Below are 14,127 nucleotides of genomic sequence, written 5' to 3'. Positions count from 1 at the left end.
CATAGACCTCAGGATTTGATGGTCTTCAGATTGATATAGCGGTTAGAGCATATTAGTGATAATCGATTGGCATAGATACGCAAGTACTGTTCAGTTGTGAAAATAGGACATCTACTTTGCTTTGGACTTACAATTGTGTTGAGTTAGCAATGTTTAGACATTCTTTGATGATTGACTGTACTGGAGAGGCACGGTTTATTGTGTTGGTGTTGGTCATTATTATGATGTTGATCCTTCCGTCCATTATTTTCAATTAAATACAAATGACAAAAAAGAAAATTGTGAGGTGGAATTACACCAACATTTAGTGGACGAGAATATCCCAGACCCTAGAAAGCTTGCCAAAGCTGTTGACAGATATGTGTACATTAGAGTCCAGAAAAAGGCTTAAGAGAATACATCCAAACCAGATTATAAAGTATCTTACAAGAATATACATAAAGAGGGAAAGGATAGAGGTTATGACCCTTCTTCCAAGAAAGGTCCCCAAAGGGAAATCCCACTTGCATGGTTGGTGAACCTCACAGAAAAGAAGAGGGAGGTCACTGCTACCACTGAGGCACCTGCATCACCAATAACCGGAAGTTGTTTTGTGAGTGGGGAGAAGATGCATAGAAAGGGAGATCCGGCCTGCAAGGGATGATCCAAGCAGGCCCATGTGACTATTGGTCTCCTGGAAGAGGAGGCCATAGTCAGTGTTGGTATCTTAGCATATAAAGACCCACTAGTCCAGGGAGTGGCCAAAAGTTCCTCAACTCTGAGTGGGAATGGTGCCACGTCTCTTGAGGGGGCTCTAGTTCCCACCAATACTCATATTGCTTGACACTGAGTGGGGGTGGTAGGGTTAGTGAGAAGAGAGGAGAAAATGCAAGATAGCTTTCTGTTGTGTTGATGAATGCAGAACAGAGGTATCCTGAGCTCTGCATGGGGGTCCGTTTCTGGGTGTTATGTCATCAGCATGGTGGCATTAGTGTCTGAAGGGGAGCCTTGTGTGCCCGCGGTTCTAGGATGTATGGGATTGTGGTGTGGCAGGTCCGTTGGGTGTAGAGGTACAGTGCTCTGATGTTTGATGTCTGTTTTGAGGGGTGTTCAAATGCCATGTGTCGGTGGCTTAGTTGGTATGCATGTTTTGTGTTGGAAGTAGAAATTAAGAGGCCTCGATGGGCAAAAAACCTGAAACCACATACAGCAGAGCATAACAGCAGAGCATAACATGGCATATTAAGACATTCAAAAGAAAGCCTGGTTTGAATCATGTTGTACACATTTCATAGTTTAATTAATCCAAAACAAATTGAATATTGACTACGTGATGATGAGGTTTTTCACATAAACAATTCAAGGAAGACTCCAAGATCATTGGAAGAAAAATAAAAGTTTATATTACTATTGGTGGATTAATTACAGATACTACATTTCAGAATTATAAAACAGTCCTTCAGGCATCAGGGAATTTGTTAGGCTGTTTTCTTCCATTCAGCACCCTCCTTTTTGTACCAGCAATTGTTAAAAGTCATTCATTTACAGCATTGAAAGTCTAAAATGGCAAATACTATTGGTGTGAGTTAAATATTTCTATTTTATAATCTGAGGCATATCGTTCCAGGCTTGGGATTTCTTCTTGGCAAGTTCCATCCATGACGGCCTTTCTGATCCAACCGGATTTGCTCTCAGGGTCTGAGCTTTTTCGTCCTTCTCTGCCAGTAAAGATGGCAGCATTGCTGTGGAGACAAATGATATGTTAGATGGACCCTGATATGTTTTCCAGTACTACTACTTTTTTTTACAAGCAAAAATATTTAACATATGTGATAGAACAACGAGGTCTAACATGATTACATCAATATTGGCAAATAACAGTATATACTGTGTGGCTAGCGCACTCTCATTATAAAATCTGGAAATCTTTTTCACCTGTCGGGAGAAATGCACCTTTGTAGTGCTGTGCATAACCTCTAAATTAACAGCACAGTTGATCCTTTTATCGTGGCTTCAGATGGCTCATTCCCAAAAAAATGATTATTACCATGTTAAAGGATGTCTGTATTTTTGTGCTCACAGGCACATAGACAAGGCTTTTGCTAACTGTTCCCGCTTTGTGCCATTTGCTAAGGCTGCCACCGTGGTACCAAAAAAACAAAAATGCTGAACAGTGGAACAAATGCTATAGAAAAACAACCAAATAGAATAAATATCAATAATTTTTTGGAATGTTCAGGTAGCCTCGCTGTGTTCATCATGAACAGAGACATAGGCAGTCCTATTAGGCTTTTCAGGGTGCAAGTCCCAATGTTGGTTAGGGAAATGAAGCAAGCTGGGACCAGGGCGGGACTCGCGGGAGCGCCACCTAAATAAGCAAAACCTTGAAGAGGCCTCTATCAACTTTCAGCACCACTGCTGATAATGCCAGTCAGAAGCATGAGCGATGAAGAAAGTGGCTGGCCCTCAAAGCAGTGTCTAAGAAGGGGATTACGTTTCGGATAGGGAATCTCTGGAACCAATATTTATCAATTAAGTCAGAAGGATGCTTTGTGACATAGGAGTAGGATGATCCTCGAATGGGGAGGGTAATCGGATGACGCTGAAGTAGAAAGTAAAGCTGGAAGCAAATAGAGAATATGCATAAATTAGAGAGAAAAAGTGAGGACCTTGTCAGAAGGACATTGTGACTCTGTCCCAAAAGGTAATGGCCCCGTTTCCTTTAGCAAAAAGCCAATCACCTAATGGTACTGTTGTTTACATTGCTGGTGAATCCACAAAAGGTTAATGAAATACAAGGGAAATGGGTGGCATTATGATAATGGCTTTAAGAGGCATACGGGGGGGAGGGACTCGGCTGTGGAAAGGGTCCTCATCAATGGATGGCTGTAAAGAATTATCAACCCTTCTAGCCTGTAAATTGCGCTCCTTGGTGGGACCAGGGTACGAGATGGGAAGGCACATGGCCAGCCCAAGAGCAGAATTTGTTGAAAATGCAGGAAACAACAATAAAGTCTGGATACTCCAACATTGAGAAACATGTAAGAAATCCATCAGGAGCTGAACAATTCCTTTTCATCATGGGTGGGGTGGCGGCTAGCAGCGGGGTTGGATTCCTCCCACGGTACATGCAGGAGAGGATGAAGTGCAGACCTCCTCCTGACGTAACAGTGACCAACTAGATACTAGGAGGGTACTTGGAAGAGCTACCATTCACCCATGAGTTCTCCTTCAAAGTCAGGTTCCTTGATTCACCAACCAAACCTCAATTTCTTGAAGACCTGCTGGTTGCCATTTGCATGTACTTGCCCTTCGCTTAATCTGGTGCGCATAGAGGGGGTTTCTTCAAAGATGTCCTGGTCCTTTACACTAGCCTGTGTCCTAATCCTTTTGGGTAGGAACTTGAATCTGAATAGCCTGCTGGATAAAATCAGACACACTAGTCGATGGGGAATGTCAGGGGTCGTTCTGGTACAACCTCTTGCTTAGTAATGTTCTCCATAAGGATTGTTCTCAAGAAACCATCAAAAGAGATTTGCATTATTTACCTCATTTCCGTATTTGAAGGGGCATTGATGAATGATTACACTAAGTACAGGATAATGTTGAGACATTTCCTCAATTTTGATCAGGCAGTAAATGTAGCGAGAGGTCTGGGTGGATATTTTTGAACAATTAAATATCCTCTCGCCTCTCATTGAGATTGCCGACTGAGTGGGCTGTAACAAATATTTTTAAACCTTGGCCAGGGCATTGTGCATCCTGTCAAAATATATCAGTTGACCGACGGAGGGGGAACAAGGGCCATTATTTTATTGGCCTTGGTGGCTTTCGCTACAATGAACCATGAGGTATTACTTAATAGGCTAGCCGCCGCGGCTTATCGGGCCAGGTTCTGGCATGGTTTGCCTCTTATTTGGCCGACCGTATCTAGACACTGGCCTCCTTCATCTCAGCCGCTACGGTGCTATTGTTTGGGGTTCCCCAGGGCACAGCCTTGTCCCCCGCCCTGTTTAACATCTATATTCAGCCTCTTATCTTGCTCATCCGCTCCTTCGGTTTCACGTGTTACTCCTACCATGATGATACGCAAATCATCGTACGGCTGGACTCCACCCAGCCGGGCCTCGCATCTCAGCTTAGTGGCTGCCTGTTGGCCGTGAGTGAGTGGATCGGCAGTAATTGGCTGAAATTGAACGGGGACAAGACCAAGGTCCTGGTGGTGCACCCCCCGCATGGCCCACATGAGGCAGGCTCTGCTTCCCAGTCCTCTTGGTCTTCGGCCTTCCGGCCCATTGAACTTGGAGCATGTCCCACCCCAGCTCTGTAGGTAAAGAATTTGGGAGTAATCTTCTCGGCTTTCTTGTCTATGGAAAGTCAAGTTGGTGCCATTTGAAAAGCAGGTTTCTTTCAACTTTGTGTGCTTCGCAAGGTCTTACCATTTCTTCCGGTCTGACTAAGGCCTTTAGTTATGGCCTCCTTAGTTTTAAGTCGGCTGGATTATTGCAACTCTTTGTTCTTGGCTCAGCTCTCTATCTCTTTCATTGCCTGCAGCTCCTCCAAAACTATGCTGCACGCATATGTACTGGCTCCCCATATGGTGCCCATGTGTCCTCCATTCTTCGATCCTTACATTGGCTCCCGATTCTTCAGCGCGTTTGTTTTAAATCGTTGGTGATTGTGCACTGTGTGCTTTATGGCTTAGGTGCTGAATATGTCCAGGATAAATTTCAATCTTATGTGCCCGCTCGTGAGCTGCAGTCGAAGGGCTGTTGTCTTCTTGTTGTTCCCCGCTACCAGTTTGAGCGGGTGGGGGGCCGCTCCTTATCGGTGGCAGCCGCTAAGCTGTGGAACTCCCTGCCGGCTCAGCTGAGAGTGACCAACAATCTTCTGGCCTTTCGCCAGTTGCTGAAAACATACTTGTTTTGACCCTGATCTAGCTTGTCTATCTAGTCTCTTCATGCCTCCAGTGTTCGTTTTAGTGCCAAGATGCTTCGGCAAGCGTGCGCTCTACAAAAAACAAACATAACATCAGTCACTGCATGCACGCAATACAGAAGTGCTTAGAGATAGTTCATCCCCTATATTCACACCTTCCACTTTTCAGGGTCAGCTCAGCCATTTTCTTGCAATAACCATTATTTTTTGTTTTGTTAGTAGCTAGCATACTTGTGGTGCCTCTGTTGGTGAGGTGAGGTGGCCCTGCCATCACTCTCTGGCAATCAGGAGTTTTAAAGTCAAACATGAATCCTGCCTCCATCCTGACCTGGCCGAACCATCTTGGCATGGCCAAGATGCTGCGTACTCTGCAGTGAGTTAAAGCAGACTCAGCTGAATGGCTGGAGAAGGCAGTTCAACTTTGCCAACAAGGATACTACACTGCAATGGCCCTGTGCCTTCAGACTTTCTAGAACTACCTTGGGCTTGACAATTAAATGAGATTTCAGCCATGTAGAGAATTCAAGCGCATTTGAGATTTTGAGACAAACTTCACCTTCACTTAATCAAGGCTTACATTTGTTAGGGGGAAGAGAAAGAGCAAAATTGGAGTTGTTCTCAGACTCCTGGGGCAGCATAGGGTTCCTGGGCCATACAGGGGAGCAGTCGTGTAACAGATTTGAAGCAAAATGGCCAGCAGAGAAATTTAGCACTGTGAGGAACCTGAGGGCATCTTCACTTCTACTCCCCCTGGATCTTGCTCTCAGGTGGCCAGGGAAAGGCCAACGCTCTTGGATCCCGACCTTGGGGGTGGATATGCGAGGGAGGATCACCTGGGTGAGGGACCTTGGGGAGAGGATGTCTTTGGGTGAGACATGGTATCCTCTTTTCCCTTGTCAAAATGAACCCTACCTTCCCAGGCTATTGTCAGCCTTTACCTCTTTCTTACACACAAAATGTCCCACAGCCATTTCACTTTAAGACTGGGACGAGGAGGAGACAACTGGGAGGTATGCAGACTTCCATTCATTCACACCACTTTGGTACTGAGATGAGGAAGATGGCTCTGGGGGAGTACCCTGCAAGTGGTACATTTAAAACCATACTGATTACCTGAGTCCCGAAAAGAAACCACCATCCAAGAAGTTAAGCAGACTTGACTAATATTATTGAACCATCTACTAGCCCCTAGTCCTCCCCTATCATGTTGGTGCCAAAGCCCAATGGGAGTTGGAGGTTTTGTATTGACTTTAGAAATTTAAATGCCATGTCTGCCTTTGACGCTTATCCAATGGCACATATTGATGATCTTATTGATCAGCTGGGTAATGCTGTCTATCTGTCTACTATAGACCTCACAAAAGGCTATTGGCTATATGGACCTGGGAAAGAGAAAACTGCCTTTGCTACTGCTATAAGTCTGCTTCAATTTAAAGTATTACCATTTGGTCTACCTGGGGCTCAGGCAACATTTCAGAATAACCGCTAACCCCAGAAAATGCAAACTGGCTTAATCTGCAGTGAAATACCTAGGGTTTTTCATAGCTAATGATACTGTCCAACCCCAGCAGGAAAAGGTTTCTGCTGTTCTTAATACCCCTACACTGAAAACAAAAACGATCTTAGAGCCTTTTTGGGGCTTATCAGCCTCTACTTCCAATTTATCCCAAACCTTTCAAGCACACCCTCACGACTCACAGACAAAGTGAAAAATGCTGTGCCTCCAAAAGATCAGGTGAGATGAGGAGGATGAGATTTGTTACACCACTCTAAAACAAGCCCTGTGCCAGAGCCTCATTTTGAAAGGAGCAGATTTCTCTGAGTTTATCTTACAGACAGATGCTTCCAAAATTGGACTAGGAGCCGTTCTCTCTCAAAATCATGCTGGACTAGACCACCCTATTTTATACATGAGTAGGAAGCTATTTCCCAGAGAGAAAAACTACTCAGTAATCGAACTTGAGGCACTGGCAATTAAGTGGGCTGCACTCCATCTCAAATGCTACCTATTAGGCCACACATTTAGACTAATCACTACTCTCCCTTAGTGTGGATTAGTCAAACAAGAGTCCAATCCAAGAGTTATGCAGTGGTTCTTGGACCTTCAGCCATATTGTTTCACAGTGGAACATCGAAAGGGTCGAGATCAGGGCAACATCGACTTTCTTTCCCGGTTTCCATGTGAAACATCTAGATCCAACCCATATTGGGGAAGGGTATGTAAGGAACCTGAGGGCATCCTCACTTCTACTCCCCCTGGATCTTCCTCTCGGGTGGCCAGGGAAAGGCCATTGCTCTTGGATCCTGACCCTGGGGGTGGATATGCGAGGGAGGATCACCTGGGTGGAGGGACCTTGGGGAGTGGGGAGAAGATGTCTTTGGGTGAGAAATGGTATCCCCTGAACCTTATTAAAAAAAAATAACAACCTTCCCCCTGCCTTTTGTAGGCTATTGTCAGTCTTTACCTCTTTCTTAGACACCATATGTCCCACAGCCATTTCACTTTAAGACTGGGGCGAGGAGGAGACAACTGGGAGTTATGCACACTTGCATTCATTCACACCACTTTGGTACTGAGAAGAGTAAGACGGGTGTGGAGGAGTACCCTTGCAAAAGCCAGACAAGTCCCGCCAATAGGCTTAACTATGGTCAGGCAACTGAAGCAAAGGACTTGCACCTGCAACCATTTAACAGACCCCAGGTGCATAAAATGGGAGGCCGCCAGGGAGAAGGAGAGAGAAACCTGCCTGGAGAGAAGGACATGGCTGGCAGACGTGGAGCGGGCTGGAGAGGATCCGGCGGGAAGGACACCATGCAGAGCGGGAGGATGAAGGAGACACTGGGGCCCGAGCGGGCTGTTAGAAGGTCGAGACACCTGCAATCCCCTTGCCCTGTGTCCACAGCCGGAGCAGTGGGGTATTGAAGTCTCCCAATCACCAGAGGCAGCTGGAAGCTCCCGTAAAAGAAGAGCAGAGCTATGAGCAGCAAGATTCAAGGACGGCAAGCACTGCTCGCTGGGGCTATCAAGAAGGACAAGCCGAGCGAAAGGAAGCTGGGAAGGAGAAGCCAGACATCCGGAGGAGCGGCCGCACACCGGTTGGTGTAAATAAGGGAACACTCATACCGGGGTGCTCCAGGGGCTGGGAGTGGGCATATTTAAATGCTGAAAGGCATTTTGAAGGCAGAATTGATGGTTTTTGAATGCTGAACAAGCTGCAAAGTGTTATGAGTACTTTTAAGAGTGCAAAACGTATTATTGAATACCCAACTAAAGGAAAAATATGATGAGCATATGAATACAGTGAATTTAAAGCAAGTGATGAGCATTTATGAACAATGTGAAAGCAAGGTGGTGGGAAAGGGTGAACCAACCACCTGAGTGAGTTATGTGAAATATCTGTTGTGGCAAAGCCAAGAGACTGCCAAGTTATAATTATTATAATTGTTTTTTAATAACCCACTTAATACCAAAGAGGTTTCTAAGCACGGACCCGGGTTCGAACCTTTGTTGCTCTGCATCATCGTGCTTCCAAGAAGAGCGCGTTGCCACTGAGCTATACTACCCAAGGGGAATCAGAATTGAGTGTTGACCAATCACACAGGTTCAAAGAAAGAAAACCTGTGTTGGCAAAAAGTCTGAAGAATACAGAAGCATAAAAAAGTGCCAAGGATTATTGGTTCTGTGACCTGTAATGGGTGGACTGTGTGGTCTGACAACTGCACCTAGACCAAGTGACCCCTGATTGAAAAGAGCTAAAGAAAGCAAAGATAAAGAAGCTGTATTTTACAACAGTTGCTGAAGTGAATGATAAAGAGAGTAATATGTGTGAACTGTTGAAAAGCCTGGATGATTAAGAAGTGGAACTGTTTTGTTTTGAAAACCCGGAAAGAGCTGACTTCTTGGGAAAGGGAATCCAAGACTTTACCAGGAAATTTGAACTGATTGTAGTAGTGAAGCTGGAAAAGCTGACGTCTTGGGCAAAGGAACCCCAAGACTTTGTGAACTATGTTGAACTGTTGGGGAAGGTAATGCCAAGGCCTTTAAACTCTGTTTTGAACTATTGGGGAAGGGAACCCCCAGGGCTTTCTAGAACTGTTTTTGAACTTGGGGAAGGGGAAGCTAGAAATAAGCCAGGAGCTGATAGAAGACCTGAACTTTATTTGGAACACTGTTTTTATTTTGTGGCTGACATGCCTACACATTGTATATCTTTAGTTGTGAGAGCAAGTACAGGTTTTGGACACAGACAGATTTTTTAGTTGAATTTACTGACACAGACTATACTTAGTTTTCTTTAGGTAGGGAAATCCCATTTTAGCATAGGGCAAGTAAGGCCTTACTCCAGCCTGACATTTAAGAGAAATAAACCATTTATTTAGAGAATTGAATCTGTTGTCTGTGTCTTACTTTATGATGCCGCAATACGACGAGAAACCTTGCAGCAAGGTGGCAGACCTAACCCGACACGCTGCATAAAACACTGTGGGCCTCATCACGATATTACCGCCGCATTGAAGGGTCCGCCAAATCACGGGTTTAGAGGATTTTCCTCCAGCTCTGAGCTGAGGGCAAATCCGACGCGATTTTGACGATTTTCGGCGCTATTACCGCCGACGTAATACCGCCAGCGGTAATAGCACCAAACTTTCCCCATTGGGCCCAATGGAGAATTGTAAATTCCCGAATGGGCCCAATGGGGAATGGGGACTTACCGTTCCGCCAAACCCGTGATCCGGCGCTAAAAGCGCCGGGGGGGTTTGGCAGTAGGGCTAATAGCCCCAGCGGTAATACTGCTGGGGTTAACGCCCAACTCGTGATGAGGCCCAGTGTGTGGATGTCGGAGCCCCCCAGGAGTGCATCGACCAAAAGGGTGCGGAGCGGTGATCTCGCCCCGCCGAGAAATAGTTGAGTGAGCGGACTACTTGTCGCAGCAGGAGAGGAGGCCCCGCAGCGGCCCAGTGACCTTCGCAGCCTTCGCCCGCCGGGAACCCTTCGATCTCACATCATTCCCCTACCCACTGCACAGCACCCTGCAAGGGGGCCCGAGACGGACATGATGGGACTCCCCCGTCCGTGGTCGTTGGACCCTGTGCGGCAGTGCTTGCAGGAAGGATAACACCTACTCCTGAATCATCCTGCAATCCCATCCGCCCAGGAGTCTGGACCAATCCGCAGCATGGTGGCTGCCCACAGGTGAGAGGCCCCTTCCATTAACACACCAGCTTTGCGGTCACTCACCACGACCCCCTCTGAGCCGCGGCAATAGACAATCCATGCTGGCCCTACACGCCTTGCTGCTCCCCCCATCCCCTGAGCGGGCACATTGGCCCCTATGCTCTGCATTCGTGACGGCATGTACCCTCCCATGTGACTGCGCCATCATACTTTACATATAACAGCGCTGGGCTACTCCGACACCACCTTGTGACCCGGAACTGGGGGTCAGTGCCGGTTGGGACATACTTTCTCCTGGCTCCGGCGCTCCCACATCTTAGGTAGAACCACCAAGACCACAACTGCCTGGAGGGACAGCGCATGCCGTGGACACCCAGCGGAGGCAGTCGGTCCCCAGATGAGGATGGCAGTGTTTATCAGATGCGCTGACCACCTCCGCACCACCCACTGCTATACCGCCTTAACACTTCTTGTGGATATCAACGCAGGATTCCCAAGACGGGGCCCATATCTCCTCTGCTGAGCCGTGCACCCACTTGGCCCCAACACATACTCCGCTTGCTCCTTATAGCCACACCGCCTGCGCTGTACCCCTCTGGGAGCTTACCGCCCACTGAACATGCGAGTGCACCAGGTGCCCTGCTCCTTTTGAATTCCAACTGAGCTCCTTTGGCAGAGAGCGTTCCCTGGGGCTACACAAACCTCCACCCTTGGGAAGAAAGTACGACAAACACCACGGACAGGGTGCAATCTGACCATACAGCTCTTTGGATTCCCTTTGTGTCGGACCCCCGCGCATCCTTACTCGGCCCCACTCCCACCACCGGCTGTCCCCTAGGTACAGCACTCACCCGCCCACGGCATCCTGTCTACTGGATTCAACACCTCTCCAAACCACGGAACTGGCACATACTCCTCAGTCATGACAAAGGGATCAGGAGGGAACAAAAAGGTGGGTGCTATGGATACGTTTGCAGAAACAACCCCATGGGACGATCCGCCCCCCCGTCAATCCCCATCAGAACCGGCAACCTCGTCTCCACAACCCCCGCCTATACCAGACCTTACGGGAATGATGGAGGCCATTGCCAAAGGCTTTGCGGCCATACATGAAAAACTTGATGACATTAATGCATCCGTGGCCTAGATACGCTGCCAACTAGCGCATGAAGGGGCCCGGATAAACAAAGCTGTGGTCAGGATTGGCACTAGAGAGGACAATATCCATATACTACAAAACACAGTAACCACCCTGTCCAAGGACATGAAAAAAGTCAAGGCCAAGTGTGATGACCTTGAATCACACTCCCGTAGAAATAATGTCAGGATAGTAGGAGTCTCTGAGGATGCTCTGACTGGCAACATGGAACTGGCCGTCGAAAATCTTAGAGACCTACTGGACCAACCGGCCTCTCACCATTCTTTGCTGTGGAGCGGGCACACCGCGCTCTTTCACCTAGACCGAAACCAGGAGACTTCCATAAACCCATCATTGCTAAAATCTTGAGCTATCGAGACAGAGACACCTTACTTCGACTAGCCCGGGAAAAGAAAACTCTAAGACTGGGATCCCAAACTATCAGTTTATTCTCGGATTTCTCTATCCCCGTTCAACAAGAGTGCTGTCAATTAATTGGCGTAAAGAAGATGCTCTGGGAGAGAGATATCCAATATGCAATGCTATTCCCGGCCCGCCTCAAACTTCAATTCCGAGGCAAGGTGTACTTTTTTACTGTGCCCTCCGAAACCGTGAAATTTATTGAATCAGAGATCCCAATGCCTGACACATCATCTGACTTGGTGGAGTGAGCTCCTCTACCCACTGCACCATGATTGCTAAGCCTATTTCCTGTGTACAGAATATGTGTTGATTGTAACCTATTGTAAGGTACGCCACCTAAACACTGGTCATGACTAGGACACAAAGTCCTTTTTGTTGATAACAGCCGCGCGACAACAGTGCTCCCACCTGCAGCTGCCCTCGTGAAGATGTTGTTTTCACCCACATGGCCCAGTTGGCATTGTGGGGAGGTGGAAGGTTGGGAAGAGGGAGGGAACTACACTGCTGGAGGCAGTGAGGGGGGGGGGATGGCAACAAGGGGACTGAACTCAGCCCCCACGCCATTAAGTGCACGTGTTGCGCAAGTTGTTCTCAAAGCGCTAGTTGCGCACTATTACTGGTAAAGAGGATTGAAATTAGTAAAATCCTGCCGGTTTTGCCCGCAGGCACACAGGAATCACACACTCAGCTCATCTCCTACATACTTGCACACGGCGGCGACTGCGATCCTATGAAACAAACATGGCACAACAGGTGAAGATACTAAGCTGGAACATTCACGGTCTAGGGAACTTGACTAAATCACGAAAGGATCATGTCCTACGTCCAAAGGCAAAAAGCCAATATTCTGTTTCTACAAGAAACACATGCCAAAGAATCCACATGTCGCAATATAGCTACCACCTGGGGAGGAAACAGGTACTACACTTCATTTTCTACTCAATCAAGAGATGTCATGGTGATTATTCACACATCCTTGAAATTTGTGATGAAACAAATACATGTAGATTCAGAAGGGAGATTTCTGATCATTCATGGTGTCCTGGAAGGCCTACAACTCATTCTTATAAACGCCTATTATCCCAACACCGACTCCCCGGAGTTCTTTGACCAACTGCAAGACATTCTTTCCAGTTTCTACGGCCTGCCTCTGCTGTGGGGGTGATATGAATCTTATTCTCGACCGTGCTCTCGACAGATCCAACTCTGCCCCCCACCCCGGATCAGGGCAGCTCGCCAGCTACTCTCCCTCATGCAAACGCTCAAACTCATCCCCTATCCAGAGAATATACCTTCTATTCCACTCTGCATGACATGTCCTCCCGCATAGATCTTTTTCTTATTTCTAGCTCACTAATGGGGAAGGTCCTGGAGACGGACATTGGACCTCGGACCCTGTCCGACCAGTCCCCGATCTCACGCACCCTAAAACTTAAATTAACCCTGTCAACCAACTCCTGGAGATTTAAATCCTCGGCACTGCTGGATGTGGCATTCAGGGCTGACATTAAATTAGACATGGACACCTATTGCGATACTAATGCCCCAGGTGGTACCTCCCATGGCACTAGATGGCAAGCCTTCAAAGTGTACATCAGTGGAATGGCAATGTCGCTTGAGTCGGGTGTCCTCAGAGACCTGGAAAACACTGAAAGGTCACTCAAAAACCTCAAACAAGAACATTCTGGAACCTCCAACCATACACTCCTCGCAAAAATGTGCTCCGAACTAGAGAAATTGGAGAGCCTTGCTATAAGAGAAACCCATTATTTTGCTCGCCCGACCGCGGCCAGGAAATACAGAGAAGGCCACAGACCTGGTAGAACACTAGTAAGGACTGTCCACTCCGAACGTGGTAAAGACCATGTTGACTCGATCCTAGATACCCATGGGAACACTCGGTGGTCCGATGCGGATGTGGTGGAAGTATTCCGCACCTCTTACCATACACTGTACACTGCGCCGAAACTGACCGATGAACATGCCACTCACACCTTCCTCCAATCTCTCCCGCTGTCCTGTCTCTCCACCCAGACCAGGAATGAATTAGAACGGCCAATTTCCCTCGAGGAAATAGTAGCAGTCACTTCTGCACTCCCCAAAGGCAAAGCTCCAGGTCCAGATGGCTTGACGGCTGAATTCTATCTAGAATATGCTGCAACACTTTCTCTGGTGCTCCTGTGGGTTTGGGAAGAATCCCTCTCTCTCCGTATTCTCCCGGGATCTCTGAGAGAAGCTCTAATTACAGTCAGGCTTAAGCCAGACAAGCCCAGTAACGACTGCGGTTCATTTAGGCCCCTTTCCCTCATAAACTGTGACACCAGAATTCTGGCAAAGGTGTTGGCTAACTGACTACTCACGCTGATACCAGACCTGGTCCATCCCAACAAGGCTGGCTTTATCCCTGGCAGGTCCACCTCCCTCACTATCAAGCAGCTGTTTAACAAAATGGCTAGAATTGACCCTGGGGCTC

The 14,127-nt window shown here is 47.4% G+C and overlaps 1 protein-coding gene across 4 annotated transcripts in view; it reads right to left on the bottom strand.

The window, feature by feature from the left end:
• Positions 1-1,356: 1,356 nt before the first annotated feature.
• CRACDL (CRACD like) overlaps positions 1,357-14,127 on the bottom strand; it is a 1,245,069-nt gene continuing 1,232,298 nt past the window's right edge. For all 4 annotated transcript variants that reach the window (XM_069636650.1, XM_069636646.1, XM_069636647.1 and 1 more), the window contains one exon: positions 1,357-1,721. In XM_069636650.1, the coding sequence (XP_069492751.1) occupies positions 1,576-1,721 (146 nt within the window). In that variant the 3' untranslated portion in view covers positions 1,357-1,575. The remainder of the gene's footprint in view (positions 1,722-14,127) is intronic.

Source organism: Ambystoma mexicanum, chromosome 7p (genome assembly GCF_040938575.1).
Source record: "Ambystoma mexicanum isolate Mex_15411 chromosome 7p, UKY_AmexF1_1, whole genome shotgun sequence".
Classification (NCBI taxonomy): Eukaryota; Metazoa; Chordata; class Amphibia; order Caudata; family Ambystomatidae; genus Ambystoma; species Ambystoma mexicanum.
This window is presented reverse-complemented; position numbering and strand designations above follow the sequence as displayed.